Raw genomic sequence first — 16,476 nt, forward strand, 5'->3', positions numbered from 1 at the left:
AGGCGGGGCGGGGCGGCCCCCGCTGCAGCCGGGGCCGGCCCGGACCGAGCGCCGCGGCCGGAGCCCCGGGGCAGGGGCAGCACTGCCGAAAACCGCGGTGGGGCGGGCGGCGAGAGGCGCGCCGGGCACGGGGGGACAGAGCCGGGCCGGCGGGAGCCGCGGGACCGCTGCCGGGGGCGCGGTAAAGGGGACTCAGCGAACGGACGGGAAGGGGCTGGAGCCCGGGGGTGCCGGGCCGGAGGACAGACGGTCCCCGGCGCGGCCCCGCGCTGTCCGACGGCTCTCGGAGCCTCGCCGCGTTTCTCTTGCCCGACGGCTGCAGCCCAGATCCCTCCCGGACGGTTTGGTGGTGCGTCGGTTTCACGGCGACCGCTCGAAAGCTGATCCGCGGGACGATCCGAGGCCCCGGGCCGACTCGGGCACTAGCGTAAGCGCCGCTGCGCTGGTGCTCTGCGGGACACTCGCCCTGCGCCCGGTTGCTTCCAAAGGCGTTTCATAGACCAGGTGCTTCTGGGCAGGATGGACGCAGGAGGTGGACTCAGCCTTTCAGACTTCACAAGCCCGAGGAAGCTCTAAGCAATATTTGCGAGGACGTTTTCCAGTACGCTGCTATAGGACAAAGCCTGTGAGAAGAACCGATTTTGTGACCCTGTACTCCACGGTGCAAGTGGGGCTGGGGGGTAGCAGGCAGGGCATGGCTTCATGGGGGGATGTACAAAATGTTTTGAAGGTGAGGTAGGGAGACAGATCCCACACATCACGTTGTACTTGGCTTGGTGGAAGACGTGGACCCACCACAGTACCAACCAGGTAACAGCATCACATCTCCTGCATCGATATTTTTCCTGCTTTTGTCTTTCTGTCACTTTATCACTTTTCACACTAGCACTTCCCAGTTCCTCTGTACCTTTTGTCCCATCTGGTTTAAATGACAAACCCAGTAACATCCAGAGTGGTTTTCAGCCTACACTTAGCTTTGAAGATGCTTCCATGCCTGAGGAGAGTGTATGTGAATGAAAAACACCACTGCTGCTGCTCATTCTTCCAGATATATTAGCTAGTCTAATAAGTATGACCTCTCTCAATAAATCTGCAATTTTTTTCTTCCCCTCCTGCCCCAACAGGCTCCATATCATGTAGATTTTCTCAGAGGAATCACTTCAAAGATTGGCAGTGCTTGCTTCTGCCAATGTCCACACCTTTTGCAGGTTTATGGTCTGATGTCCCAGAGTTGATTTCTTTTAGGAGTGCACGGCTTTTCCTAGATCCAGGTGAGGTTTGCCTTCACTGACTGCTTGGGGGGGTAGTTTGAGGCCAAAAGAACTCAGCCATCCGTTTGCACAGAGGGAAGAGGCTAACAGAAGAGACAAGAAAAGGTTAGTGTGGCTTTTGTGCACACTATAAAAAGCAAGTCAATACCATTGTAGGGCATTGGAGGGTACTCAAAGCAATCAGCCAGGGGCCATTGTGTTCCTTTAATCTACATGTGTGTTTCCCAGGAACTCTATTAGTGAAGATGAATGAACTGTGCAATGTCCCTAATTTCTTCTAATTTGAAACTGGGGGTTTACAGCCCTCAAAATCAGCACAAAACATACCTGTCCCTCCAGAAGCCCTGGGCAAAACTGGGAATCAGTTTTGCTTATTGTAGCTAAGAAAAATAGGAATGTGAGACGAAGGAGCAAAAACCCTTTAGTCAGTGCTATAAAGGGCATTGGATCCCGGCACAGATGCTGCTTTTTGGGTACCTGTCAAAGTTGTCAGCTACAGGATCAATAATCGATTTTTTTGCCATTAATTACAATGTGAAGGCAGCAAAAAAGCCTTCCAGCCCTGAAGCAGGGTGCTCGAGTCCCACACAGGACACAAGAGACCTTCCTCCTTGACAGAGAAGGCTCCTCTTTCCACAGCAGTAGATTGCTCTCTTTGCTCTAATTGTATTTTCCATACAGAGCTACATTTGTCACTGTAACATCCTCCTTGCAGGCAAGTGGAATTGTTCGGAGGAAGCCTCTCCTTTGATCCCAATTTGAAAAAATACCTGACAAAAATCCCCATAACTGCATAGCAGAGCAGAGAGAGCTCTGACTCTTCCAACTCTAGATCTCTCTTTTCTCTCTTGCCATGCTTCAGGCACACACTGTGTGACACACATGAGGCATTACACTGCTCCAGGGAAGGAGGAAGTCTAATGGTTCCTCTGATTACACAGAGGTTTTAGAATGGCAAAGAACGGTAACTGAACATTTCCCTTTGGGTCTGATGTCCTGGCTGTCAGTTGAATCCCTTGCTGCCACAGAACCCTCTGGGATATGTGTCATATTAGAATGAAGCCTCAGAAACTGATGCTGTGGTACATCACAGCTTTGCAAAGACCATTGACCTTTGGAAAATTACAGGGGCAACCAGAATCAAATTTGAGAGTATTCGTTAGGGGATGAAACAGGCAGGGTATGTTACTTGCTTTTCCAAGGGATGCCCCCATTCCATCACCTTTTTTATTTTTTTTGCAATGCATTATTGAAATTTCTGCTGAAGTTATGCCTGGAAAGTAACAAAATTTCTCAAGATGGACAATCTGTCAAGTGCAGTTGTCTGCTGTACCTCCTTCCTGTACATGTATAGTGAAGACTAAAGGGAAATAGTTTTCATCCTGTTGTTGCTGTTGAGACATACGCATGGGACGTGGTTTCACACAGTGAAGTCAGCACCATAAAATGCCACAGATTCTTCCTTCCTTTTCGCCTGCCTTTTCTTTATGTCCAGGTGAAATAATTACTGACTTGCAGAGCAGAGATTTGAAACTGAAGTCACACTGCAGGAGAGACATCGCTCTCCAGACCAAAGAAGTGCAGCAGGGAGGACATCCCTGAAAGATAAATGTGGCTTCCAAGGTCAGACTGCAATTCAATGGGAGGGAAGCAAGGAAAAGGAGGAAATATTCACCTAGAGGGAACCTGTACCCTCCTGCAGTTTGCATGCTCTGTATTATCCAACAGATTGTTAAAAACAACCAAAAAAAGGCTTTGCTTTTTTCCTCCCCAGAAATTCCTAAGGGTGCAGTTTCAGAACTTTCTTGAAAGCATAACGTGTGAGGAAGCTGCTGCCTCCTCCTGTCACTGCACCGCTCACACCGTTCTTGTTTTTCTGCTGAGACTTTTCTTGATCTGCCCAGGAGAGTCAGTTGCATTTTCTCTACCTCCCAGGGTCCTGTCTGGCACCCAGGAACTGCACAGAGATCTTGCTGTCCCGCTGTCTGTCCAGGCTGTGGAATAGGCTCTGGGAGCCAGGCAGCCCTTTTTGGTGGGAGCACCATGGACTGGGTGCGATGGTGCTGGGATTTAGGCTCACCATGCTCAGAGGGAGGGAGGGGAGGTTCATGCTATGAGGCTATATTAATGCAATCCTTCTTTACTTGTTTTCCAATTAGCCTAATTGAATTCAGATTGCTTAAAAGTGGGCACTAGAGACATTTATCTTGATGGGATGACGGTCTTGAGCTCCAGCGATCCTATTAACTCTAAGAACCCAAATCCCAGGTAGGGTCCGTCCAGCAGTAGCTGCCATGTGACCTAACCCTTTAATCTGCTCCTGACAAAGACAGACACACAGACACGTCTCCGTCCGTTCCCACACGTGCATAGCTGCATGCACACCCATACATGTGCATTTGTGCACAGAAATGGACACAAATATTCCCAGACTCACATACCAGTGCACGTGCACATGCGCACACATGCAGAGGCTCTCCTGTGACCTGTCCCCAGGGCTAAGCACCTCGAGAGCTGCATGTACCTGGGGTGGTACAGGGCCTCCCCTGCCACCTCCTACCCATGTGCCTCCCCAGGCCTGCGGCTGGCAGGTAAAGACCGGAACAGCTGGTGCTGGAGGGATGAGCCCTGCAGGTGCTGCCGGGAGCAGGCAGGCACCTCCGGCAGGCTGAGGATCAGGCTCCTGCTGAGGGCAGCACAGGTTTGCCACCCTGCCCTGACTCTGCTACTCCAGACTGAGTGTGGGAGCCTCTGGTCTAATAGTGGTGCTTAAGGCAGCTTACTCTCCTGCCAGTAGCACTTCATGGGGGCTGGGTTCCCATCCTGCACCAGTCCCGAGCCACCTCCCAGTCCTGCTTGTCTCTGCCAGCCCAGACATTTTTTTGGAATCTCATTAATTGCTTGTTTGGTGATTCTGACTGTACTTTCTTCTCTGACCCTTTAAACTGTGAAAATGCTGATCCTATATCTGCTGACAAATTTAATTAGATCCTTTAAAGCACCAGATGCTTTCAGTAAGATTTTCAGGATGTCCCAGGCACATTTTAATTCAAAGGTCAAAAGCCTTAAGATTGTTTATTTTGTTGTTTTAGAGATAGGACAATTCAGTCTGTAAAGCAACACAACAGTGTGGAGACACTAACAAGTTTTATACCAATGCAGAGGGAAATGCATTGAGCCTCACAAACCTCAGGCTGATTGAGCTGAGCTGGTGACTCTTTTATCTACTTTATGTAAAGACCTCCTAAAAGACCCCACTTGTCTTTCCAGATAGATAATTAGATTCCATGGTGCCATGTGAGAGCAGGATCCCAAGAGGGAGAAATTGGATCAGAAGTCTTGTTGGTTTTAGGCAAAATAACTCTGATGCTTGAGGGACCTACTGAAGATAGGTTTTCTTCAGTAACGGAATGACCTGTTGGATAAGAGCCATTTAAGGCACCAGGACATCCTCTGGAAAAAGCAAGGAAGGTCAGAACTTGTCAACTCTGTGTTTCTTAGGTAAGAAAGAAATGAGCAAGAAGAAAATGTGTATTTTCTTGGTGCTGCAATGAGGAAAATATTGGATAACAGGTTTTCAAGCAAGTCTGTTTGATTTATATTTAAAGACTGATTGATGAAAGAATTTTCCCAAGCTCTATTTGTAGGAAGGAATCTCAGCTTCCTTTTACTGTTAGCAAACTGGCTGTGTTCAGGGAAACCAGAAACTACCTACAAGAACATTTAACACATGGTTGGGAGGAGTGTTTTTAGAAAGTGCTTGTGTGCTCAGCAGAAACATTAGGGGAAAACTGGCAATCAACTTGAAATGTGACAAAGGATTCTAGCCGAAAATAGGTAAAAGACATACAAATAAATGTATTTGCCAAATAAATGTAATTTGCCTTAATCAAACGTTCCACATATGATGAACACACAAAGCTGTGTGCTGCCCTCTCTGGTTTTGGCAGACACGGAGGCAGGCACCACTGTGACTGTCAGTGATAATGAGGTTTTTAAAGGCAGCAGCTTTTCTCTGGCCTTTTTCTGTGTCTCAGTGTCTGTGGCAGTGCACCAGGAGGTGGTAGGGAGACTCTTCCTCGCCACCTTGGCACCCAGCAGCTGTCGGAGCAGGAGGGAGGGGAACCTCTCTTGCTTGCCCTTCTCTCTGCCTCACAGCAGAGGTGACTTTGCCAAAAGGATAATTTGGCCTCCTTTCCAAGTGACCAGTAAAACACTGCAGGCATAGCACAGGCTCACATCCTCCCTGAGATGCTCTGCCTGTCTGCCTCTTGTCACTGTCCCCATGTAGCTGTGGGTGACTGCTGACCCATCTGCAGGAACAGGGACTGTCCCAGGCAAGTGTGGAAAGGCGCTGCTCAGGTTTGGTGGGCTGCCTGGTGCAACCATTGCTTTACCTGTGGAATCTGTGTTATCCAGACTTTTCCTGTACCTCTTCCTGGGGACGGATCCTCCCTGGTGGTGATGGGATCTTCCAGGATCCATGGGATGACTTAACTTCTCTCCACAAAGCCCTGTAACTCTCTGGGGCTTGGCAGAGCCCCCACTGTTCTGTGGGTGTCTTGGGGTGACTTTATGATGTGTATCCCATATCGCTGCCCTATGCCCAGAAATTAATTCTTGTGCCTTTCTAAGCCTTTAAACTAGCCTGAGAGGAGGAAGGAAAAACTGAGCAAAACTTTTTCAAAGCAGTTTGCAGCTTGTTCAAGGTCACACAGAGAGAGCGATTTTTTTTTTCCAGCTGTGGTGGGGGAGCAAGGAAGCACCCAGCTTGCAGGTTTTTTTTTTCCAGTCAGCTTTTGGCCAGTTTTTCAGTTTCTTTTTCTCCAGAGAGAGACTGAGAGTTGAACTTTTTTTTCCTTCCCTGGAATTTCAGATTTTCTCCCTTTTCTGCTGGACTACTTCAGTATCAGAGCACATCGGGAGGACTTTCCACTGAGCACAGAGGGCCTGGCCCTGGGCCAAGCCCCAGCTCCGAGGAGACCAAAGGGAGGACTCTAACACTTCGCCAGGTTTTTTTCTTCACAGCGAAAGATTTTATTATTTAGCATTATTTTCCTTTTCCTGTGTGTTTGTTAAATAAATAGTTTTTATCTCTTTCACTTTCCTTCAAGGAAAATTTATTTTTCCCGAACCTGGTGGGAGGAGGGGTGGTTGTGCCTTCTCTCAGAGGATATATCTCTAAATTTGACCAAACCGGAACAGTGGGGCTGGAGGACATGACCCAAAACAGGCAAAAGGGGCTCAACACAGAGTGGTTTTCACACCTGGAGTGTGCTGTGGTTGTATCTTGTGCACTTCACAGAACAATACGTGAGGCCAGGATCAAGGAAGAAAGAAGAGAGAGGAGAAGAGAAGAGAAGAGAAGAGAAGAGAAGAGAAGAGAAGAGAAGACAAAGCGAAAAGAAAGGAAGGAAGCAAGCAAGCAAGGAAGGAAAAGAGAAAGAAAGGAGATAAACCATACTTAGTGCTTTTGTTAATTTAAAACGAATATTTTTACTTGATTGGGTGGAGACAGAAAGAGAGAGAGATAAAGAGACTTATAAACCTGTAGGAAGGTGCTACATGTATTCACTTCCAAACTTAATTCCCAGGCTAGCTCTTGGAGAACTTATGAAGCCATTCATTTCATAGAATTCCTTGGGAGTCAAAGCCTGGGTGTCTCATAGCCTCAGGCAGATTCAGAATTAGTGAGAGCTATGCCTTTCCTCAGGTTTAGGTGTCCTACCCTGGCATAACCTTCCATGTTTAGCCTTCGATGGAGACAACTCCCAGAATCAGCGTGAGGAGCTGGTTTTAGCCTATCCAAGTTTTGTGCTGGTACCTCAAGCCTCAGAATGTGGCACACAGAGCAGCCAAGCAAAGGGTCACTGCTGTCCCTTGATGTTTGAAGTGTCTTTGAGAGGCTGGGAAATGAAAGCAGACTGGAGAAGCCTGCATTGCTCCAGAGCAGGGCTCACTGAGAGCCACCAAGCCTTACTTTCCTACGAGTCCCCACTCAGTGTATTTGACAACATTTTTGACCCATGCTGTTGAGTTACATGCTTCATTTTTTGCCTTTTGCTAAACTTAGTACAGAGATGATTAAAAAAAACAAGGTTTTTCAGCCAATGTCAATATTTGAACACTGTGTTTGCCTCAAGATGTTTGAAACAGACATGTTTTTATAAGAAATACATGTGTTTATTGCTGAAAGCAGGATTAAATATGCAGTTACCTCCATGTGATGTATCAGAAGCACAATTTTGTTCAAACACACATATTTAATAGCATTTCAATCTCTTGGAAAAAATGGGAAAAGGCACATTTTTTCCCCAATATTAACTTCTTTAAAGCCATTTTTTCCATGGGAGAAAAGGTTATGTTCAAAACTGAGGATCAGTTCTAACTTCCTTCTAGGCAGTCCCAGCAGGTACATTTTCACTCTCCCCTCAGGATTTTAAGTCTCTCTCTCATCAGTTTTCTATATTTACACTGAATGGTCTAGAACTACGTGCATCCCTCTGCCTGCTCTCCCTCTGCAGCCCCAGCAACACAAGACTGAAGTTATAGCCCTTGGGCAGTGGTGGCTCTTCTACATCATGGAGCATTTCTGCTCAGCCGCCTGTTTCATCTCAGTGAAGGTGGCTTGTGCCTTTTCTTTGATGGCATCCATGTCCATATTCTGGATGTTCTGCAGCTGGCCCAGGATAGAGTCCTTGTCCTCTTCCTCCTCCTGATCTTCTGCCACCATCTTCTGAAGGTCTTCTGGCAACCCCACATCATCTCCAGCCATCTGTATTTGATTCTCATCCAATTCACTCTAAAGCAGGAAACAAAACCAGCAAATGAGAGTATTTCTGCTCTCCCAGGATCTACCAATGAGCCTCTTGTTTTGTTCTTTTTTTTTAGGTTTTTAGGGAGAATGGAAACAGATGCACAAATTTTTCAGTCAAAATTTTTGAGTGCAACTTGTGAATTCAGGGCCTCAATCAGTTTCCATGCAAGTTCTAAGATTTTTCAGGCAATGTCAATTATATTTCTTTGAAGGGCTTCAGCACTGTCAAAACTGAAGCCCTCAGTGTCACTTGCCATTTTAGAAACCTTTGCCATGCTGATAGTGCAGGAATTCCATTCCAAGTTATTTGTATCCCCCAAAACCATGCTGCAAGACACCGCCAAGCCTGTCAGCTGCTCTGCTGCGCCTGTCAGCTTCTGCTCAATGAAGGAAGAGCTCTAGAAAAGCTGTGGTACCATTTCCTTATTCAATTGTTGGGAGGGGATTTTTAAGGTATCAGCACTAAACTGAAGCCTTCTGGAAGAAAGAAAAAAACTTCGGGATGAATTACTGGAAAAAGGGTCCCCCATCTTCCCAAACCGTGTCTAAACTCTGTCTAGATCTTTGATTGGCCTCTCTGAGTTGTGATGAAGAGCAGGGGCTGCCTGGCACATAATCAGTGTTGCAGTGCTGGTAAGTGGGGTAATAGGAAGACCTAGACAACAAACAAGAGGAGGAAGGTTGGGTGTTAGTCTGAGAAAGCAAAAGGAGGCAGGAGAAGAAACTGGTTAAGCAATTAAAAGGGCTGAGATTGCAGTAAGCACTACATACACTTGCTTCCTGCCTGCCCCCCGAAACACTCCATCACTGGGATTATGTCAATTTTTCAAACAATGGTGATTTTGTTCACATTTTCTCGTGGATTCTGATGGATCCAGAGCTCAGAATAGGATATTTTGACACAGTTCACACATCAAAGATGAACATTAATGCCTCATTACATCTCCAAAATGAAGCATGACAGCAGCAAAGGCCTGATATGAATAAGCAGCAATGCTATCAGCAGGAGGTGTTTTTTAGAGTGAGGGGTCTGGGTTTTGCATGAATGAAAGGACAAATGAATGCAAGGACATATATGAGCGATGTCTGTGTTGTTGTAGGCCTTAGCAAGGACAGGCAGACTGGGGGTGGTTGGCCGCATAACCACTATTTACTGTTCCATATTTCCATACTTTATGTTTGCAATAACTGTACTTCCCTTTAATCTGATTTCTCCCCATTATCTCATGTGAAACTGCGGAGAGCTCTAGCAGGATTGTTACTGCTGTGTGGATAAAATGGGTGAGGACATCTCTTCCCCTTTTTGGGTAAGGGTTGCTGCAGTCAGATTTGTGGGAACTAGAAACACTCTCCCAATCAGAAGAGATATTCTTTATTGATTGTGTAGCAGGAAAAAATGTGTTAAGCTTTTATTCAGCAGCTGATGGCTACCAGAGGAGTTAGCCCTTTTGAAATCCTCACCAGTAGCAGTAGAGGATAATAAAAAAGACACTGTTAATTACTGAAAAAGTGTGCCTAATCAGACGATCACACATGTTCTTTTCTTTAGAATTATTTCTAATTTAAGGCATCATCACTGCATGCTACTGTAGTGATTCATATCTTTGGCAATGTAAACAATTGTCTGGCACGTTCTTGCACCAAAGCCCACTGTCCTGTGGAAGTCTGAGATGTGATGCACAACAGTTTGGGGCTTCAAAGTGTTCTCTGACCAAAAAAGAATATATTGAGATATAGTCTAAAGCAGTACAATTCTGCCAAGCCACCTGCTTCTACCCACTTGGCATTTAGCTTGAAAATACCTAAATTTGGCTTCAAAAGGGTGGGGCTGCTCAACAAGAAGCAAAGAAGCACATCATATGTGTAGCCTCTTCTCTTCCTTCTAAAATTTGACAGTTTGATTCTTGCTTACTTTGATTTGAAATGGAAAAGTGAACACAGAAGCTACATCTATTCTACTAAATTAAATATGCCTGGCACAGGTCTCTTGCCCCAAGGCCAGCTGGCCTGGAAAAACCCACTGGGATGCTATTGAACTCTGTCGCCCTGCCGAACAGGGTGGTCCCATCAAACTGCCGATTGGGAATGCCTGTCCTAACTCCCAAACTGGCCCTGGGAACTGCTTGGGAGGGTGCCCAGGCCAAAAGTGGGTCAGATATTATTCTGACAATTAACAGCATAGGCAATAGTGTCTGAGTGCATGGTAATATTTTTTGACACTGACTATGCATCTGATGTAGTCAGTCCCAGATCTGTTTTGCTATAGATGCAATAGAGTTCTTTACATATACAGTGATACATGCAGAAAACTGTCTAAATATCTGCTTTGTTACAATTTGTTGGTAAAGTCCTCTGCCTAAATTAAGGTGCAAATGTCCAGTTCAAGGGTACCAACTTTATTTTGTAACACATTAAGTGTGTACAGAAATGAGAAAAAAGGAGAGTGAAAGAGAGAGAGAGGGAGGATTGAGATAGTGCTAGCAGGAGATGGTCACCATCTGATATCACAGGGGAAGTTCCTTCTTTAGCTACCACAGGTAAAGGACATGGTTTAACATTAGACAGCCCCATGACCACCGGGTTGGAAGAGCAATCTCCCTCAGGGAGAGACAGCTTCTTCCACTAAAAGTTTTGTCAAACTCCCTCAAAGTGAGATGACGCCCTCCAGGCAGAGAGACAAACAATCAAAGTTTGGTATTGCTTGTTAAATGGCACTTTCAGTTCTCTGACCAATGATGTTGAAGTCCTCTGTGCAACTTAAGGAGCAAAGAAAACCAAATGCTGGTTCAACACTGCTTATATGAAGTCTGCTTGCAAACAAAAAAGAACAAAGCTCACAGACTAATCCACAGGGGAAGCAAACTCTTTTCCAGCATTGCTGTGTGAGATACTGCTTTCCTTATGCCTAACTTACCCTGTCATAACATTTACCTATGCTGATGTACAGAGAGCCTTAGGTAGCTGGCTCCAGACCTGATCCTGTGATTCATCACCTATAAGGCACCAGTAACATACAAAATCAGAGTTCACCTTGCCTTGACCTGCAGGTGGGATTTTTGATTAGCAATACAGCAGCCCCACCGTCCTTATGCCAATGAAGGGCTGCAGGTACCTCACAAGTACGAGGAGCCATAGGTTGGAACCAGCAGCCCTCCTCCCCAGAAACACCCTTAGAGATTCTGGACATCACAGCCTGGAGCACAGACCTGGTGAGTGGGGACTGGTCCCTCCTGATATTTGCACTGGGACTCCATTTTTCCACAGCTCATGCCCGTGTGTTTAGACCTTGCAGAAATTCATTGATTACTGAATCCCAGTTCAGGAAAAAGGCAGCAAGTGGATAAGAGAGTTTGGTGAGGTTTTTTGGGTTTTTTTTTTAAATTATTATTAAAATATCAGTGTCTGTACATAATATTTTTAAAATGTTTTGTGTGAATGTGACGCACTGAATACTCCAAAGTGAAAAAGTTGTCCATAGATCAAATGTCTCATGGCTAAAACCATCTTTCTGATGATAAACCTAAGTTGACAACTCTGTTAATAGGATTAGTTTCATTAAGGGTCTACTTTCTCTTATAAATCTGGCCCAGATAGCACGGAGCTTTAGATTTTACATGGCAAAGGGGGCCCTGCTTAGTCCTGAAATTCATGCTTTTACTTAAAATGCTTGCTAGTGATTGATACTGGTAATATTCAGTGTTTCCAGCCCATACTAGGCTACCTGAAATGACTTTTAATTTTCAAAATAATTAATGCATTATCACAAGTCTGAGAGCATTTTGCTGCCAGCATGTTGTATCCCAGCATTGAATTTTTTTCAGGGACACATAGTGTGCATGTAATAATTTAATTTTCTTCCTGCTATAACATGTTTTTGTAAGGGCTGAGGAAAACCAAGATATATGCTATATAGGGAGAAACAAATGCGGAAAAACGTATCCTGCAATATTGTTTGCTGGCTAAGGGCTACTCTCCTACCTTGGAGACAAGTCTTCTATTGTTATTACTGAAATTTGGCTCCAGACAGAACTTAGTGTATGCCAAAGCCGAGATCCTGCTGGAGATAGGTCAGATCACCACTGCTTGCTTGCGTGTCTTGAGCTTGAGGTGCTCAGCCAAGGGGGACTGGAGACCTGGTCACCATCTCAAGCTGAAAAAAGCACTACAAGTGGGAGAATTTCAAAACCACAGAGACACCCAGCTGCACTGATGTTTAGTTGAGACCTGGGCACTCAAGTATCCTGGAGCTTTCCAAAGCAGCCCCTCTTGGAGCTGAAAGCTCTGGCAGGATGCTGGGTAAGTGCTACTCAGGAGCTGTCTCAGCATATGCCTCCAAAAGGAAAGCAAAGCCTAATGATATTTTACTCCTCAGCTGCTAATTAAAATGCTGGTGTTTAGAGACTTAGGCCTCCAATCCAATCAGTCACTTAGAATCTTGGACTTAATTTTTTTGCATAATTAATCTTTCTGTAATTAAACTCACCCTCAGAGTATGTTGTCCAGCTAGAGCACCAGAAGAACCAGGCTCTTAGGGGTGGAATACATCTTAGCTGACTTCAGCTGTCACCTGAAGAGACATAGCCACCGGGAGGTGACCCAGCTCCATCTTAAATGCTTGTTTAAAAGCTTGGCTAGATGAGGCTACAAGTCCTGGTCTCTTTCTGTTGATAAGGAGTCCCTAAATGATGTGTTTGGATTAAGCACTACATTTTTTTGCAGTTAAATTACAGGAGATGGATTCTTTACCTTCCTCCATTTTAATTAATCAAAAGCACTGGAAAGTACTGATCAGAAAATGAGTGGTAATGAGCTGGCAGGTGAGTAATACAAATAAACTCTCAAACTGCTAAGAACCACCACACATTTCCTTGAGGGGTATAAATGAAATATGCCAACATCTTCCCACTAGTGATAGGTCAGAGCAAATGTGTGATCCAAATCCCTGGAGAAATATTCTGTCCTGTATTACCTCTCTCCTGCCCATGGCACAAGCTTACAAAATAACACCATAATTAAAAAAAATATTTTAAATAAGTGAGATCCATGGATGTTTACCATAGGTTTAGTGCTAAAGCCTGTACTTTGCTAAACTTTTGCTAAATAAGGGTTCTGCAGTTAAAACCCTGAAAACAAGATGATGAGAAAATAATGAGTGAGTCTCCCCTCTAAACCAGGAAAACCACTTTGAATACAGTAGAGAGCTATCCTTTTTTGTATCCAGGTGACTTCATGTCAGGAAAAAGCTGTCAATCTAACTGTGCTCTCTGTCATGATCCAGAAGCTATTGCAGCTGCTGCCTGCTTTTAAAAAGCTTCCAGATTTCTCTGCTGCTTGAAGCTTTTGCTTTCAATATTTTGGTTTTCCTGGGAATATTTGACAGTGTCAGGATCACTAAGGAAAAAGGAACAGGCAGTTTAAAATTGGTTGAAATTTGGCCTCTGGACTAGATGAGCTCATGAGCTACAGGCTTACCTTGGGCAGTCTGTACTTTTCTCTCAGGTGAACCCTCAGAACGGCTCGCTCTGCTTTTTTCTGTGCAAATGCTGCATCTCTTTCCATCCTGGAAATCAGAACAAATGTTCCTTCAAGATGTTAATAAATACAATCTTTTGCATGGAACCAGTTGCTTGGCTGCAAAAAGTTACACACGGGAGTTATTCCCCAAGTAACTTGTCCAAAGGCACAAAAGGAGCAATACCAATAAAGTGATGCCAAGGGGCCACACTTCCTGTGCTTCTGTCACCTGTGAATTTTCCTGGTCTTTCCTTGTCCATTCATTGTTTCACAAGGGCAATGAATTCTAAAGCTTCCCTGTATGGAAAAGCACTGAATTAATCTGTGATTTTATAAAATGTTTTCATTAGATTTAAGGATTGGTCTGCACAAATATTTTTTTAGATTACATATGTGCATATTACATACTTGCAAAATGTATCTCCTCAAAGATTTTTGGTAACATTTGATAACACTCACCTTTCACTCCCCTCTCCCTTTAATTTCCTTTTTCCCCTGGTAGCGTTTTCATGGAAATTCTATTGCAAAATTGATCTTGTTTCAGCATAGGTATTTTGGCACATGAAAGCTACTGGCAAAATGAAATATTACTTTTCCTCTGTTTCCAAAATGAGTTTTTGGATTTCTCTCTCTCTAAAAACAAAACCCCCACAAACAAACCTAAAATCTGAGGAGGACGCAAAGCCTAGTTGGTTACGGGTTCAAAACTGAGCACAACTTCAGCAAGGCACATTTACTTTTCTGGTCTCCATTCCTGCACAGCTGAACACTGGGCAAAATCCAGGGACCCCTGAAACAGGAACATGCTCTGCCCACGCCAGAGATTTCTGACACAGAACCACATCTCTTCCTGAGATGATCTTTTCTTTTAGAGTTTCTAACAGTCCTTTAGGGGTACTCCTGCCCTGCTTCCTCAGTACGGTTCAGTATGGAAAGGACACATGCACCACTTAAAAACAGTATAGAAGTAATTCTTTTCCCAGGCATTTCCCTGTCCCAGGAATTCTGTGTTGCTTCTCAGTCTCCATAAAACATCTTCCTGCCAGCAGGTGGTCATTCCTCTTTTAAATACCCCCTGACATAAGGCAGAGCAAAACATTCTGTGTTTTTTTCCAGACTAAATAACACCTCTTCAGGGTTTCCTGATAGAAATGTCTGATGCTAAATACAGACCTGGATACCTCAAATTCCATCAGTCATTAACCCGGTACCTCTAATCATCTTACAAGAAGGATTTACACAACCATTATGTAATTGACCATTAGAGGAACAGATGCATTTGAGATTTAAAAGTCAATCGTTTTATTTATAATTATGCATAATTTGAACTCCTGCATGCCAAGTCCTCCATTTTACTTGTTTTCATAAACACAGGAAGAGATAAAGATTGTCTTTACAGTCAAAATTGAGACTTAATTAATTTTAAAATTCTGCTTTATTTAGTGGATTTTAGAAAAAAAACAACCATCTTAAACCTTTGCTCAAGATAAATGAGCATTTAATATAGCACTCAGTACTTTTTCAGGTCTGCCATAATAAACATGTACAACGAAATATTACCTATTGAAAGAATACTCGACATGGAGCTCTAGGAGAACAAATCATATACATTTGAGAATTAAATACAAACATCTTGGAAAATTTTTCTAGATAAAGTAACATCACCTAGGAATGAATCCAGCATATGAAGCTGTGGAGATAGCAGGAAAGCATAGGAGAGAGTTGCAGGGGGGGCAGGAAGAAGGAACATAATATTTTATCATTTCCAGTTGGGGAACTTTTGTTTTGGAAAGTCTTTTTAGCAAAGATTCATCTGCTTCTAAAAAAAAAATACTGAAGAGCTGCATGTTTGGCTTTTTCTTGGGTTATTTTTATCTGCATAAAGTTACCAAGAATTAGCCCCGTGCTCATAATAAGGGAACAGGTACTCACTTCTCCTCAACCATTTGCTTTTGATATTCCTCATACTCCTCTCTGGTCATTCCTGCAGCTGCTGCTGGATCAGAAGGAGTGCTTTCTTCTTTGCTTTCTTCCCCTCCACCTCCAAGTCCCAAATTCTTTACCTGGTTGCTCAACATACTTTTCATTAGAAAGGCCATCTTCTCAAAAAAAAAAAAAAAAAAAAAGAAAAAAAGAAAAAGAAAAGAAAAGAAAAGGAGCTATAAGAAAACAACTACAAGAAAGCCAAACAAAAAATATGTTTTCAAACACAACAGTTGTAAGCGAGAGAGTTTCTACAGCCACATCAGCTCTTCAAGGGCACAGTGCTAGTGAAACGTGAATGCCAAAACCAGTTTGTCAGCCATAATCTGGATTAAAGAGTGAACTCCTTAATATATAGAGGCAGATGGTTCAGATTACTCCAAAGAAATCATTAGATGCAGCTACCTACTTTTTCCATTAATACTTTAAGCTAATTGTACACGCACACACACAAATCAATTATAGTGTGCAATAGCAATGTTGATATCTTCAGTTTTGAAGCTCTCTCTCACTTTCACAGAAATCACAACATTCCCTTGATCTGAATTGAAAACCTGCTTGACTCAATAGCCATAGTAAAACAGCAAAATTCAGGCTGCTGAGTGGTAAACACTCAGATTTGAGATTTGAAAACTTGAATTCTTCATTAAGCAAAAACACTGATTCTTTTTATCCCACTGGACAGAAAGTATTTGGTACAGTTTTTCTTCAGCCCTTCTTCACATGATTGGTTTATCTCCCAGATGAATGAGGCATCACTGCTATGATTACTTTATTTCAAGAAAGTAACCCCAAAGGAAGCAAGTCAGATCTTCTTACTGTTCTTTCTTTTGGGTTTCTGTCAGCTCTTGCCCAGGCTGTCTCCATCTACATCCCTGCTTTGGTGCTGCA

General features: G+C 43.9%; 1 protein-coding gene across 1 annotated transcript; it reads right to left on the bottom strand.

The window, feature by feature from the left end:
• Positions 1-7,432: 7,432 nt before the first annotated feature.
• Positions 7,433-15,903, bottom strand: CPLX4 (complexin 4). Its single transcript, XM_042021551.1, has 3 exons — positions 15,535-15,903; positions 13,561-13,648; positions 7,433-8,073 (listed from the first exon to the last, which is right to left on the bottom strand). Exons 1-3 carry the CDS (start codon positions 15,699-15,701, stop codon positions 7,846-7,848), a joined length of 483 nt encoding a protein of 160 aa, XP_041877485.1. The 5' UTR covers positions 15,702-15,903; the 3' UTR covers positions 7,433-7,845.
• Positions 15,904-16,476: the final 573 nt, after the last annotated feature.

The sequence above is a fragment of the Corvus kubaryi genome, unplaced genomic scaffold, assembly GCF_017639235.1.
Source record: "Corvus kubaryi isolate FWS band 111438036 unplaced genomic scaffold, C.kubaryi_AGA036_p1.0 37149, whole genome shotgun sequence".
Classification (NCBI taxonomy): domain Eukaryota; kingdom Metazoa; phylum Chordata; class Aves; order Passeriformes; family Corvidae; genus Corvus; species Corvus kubaryi.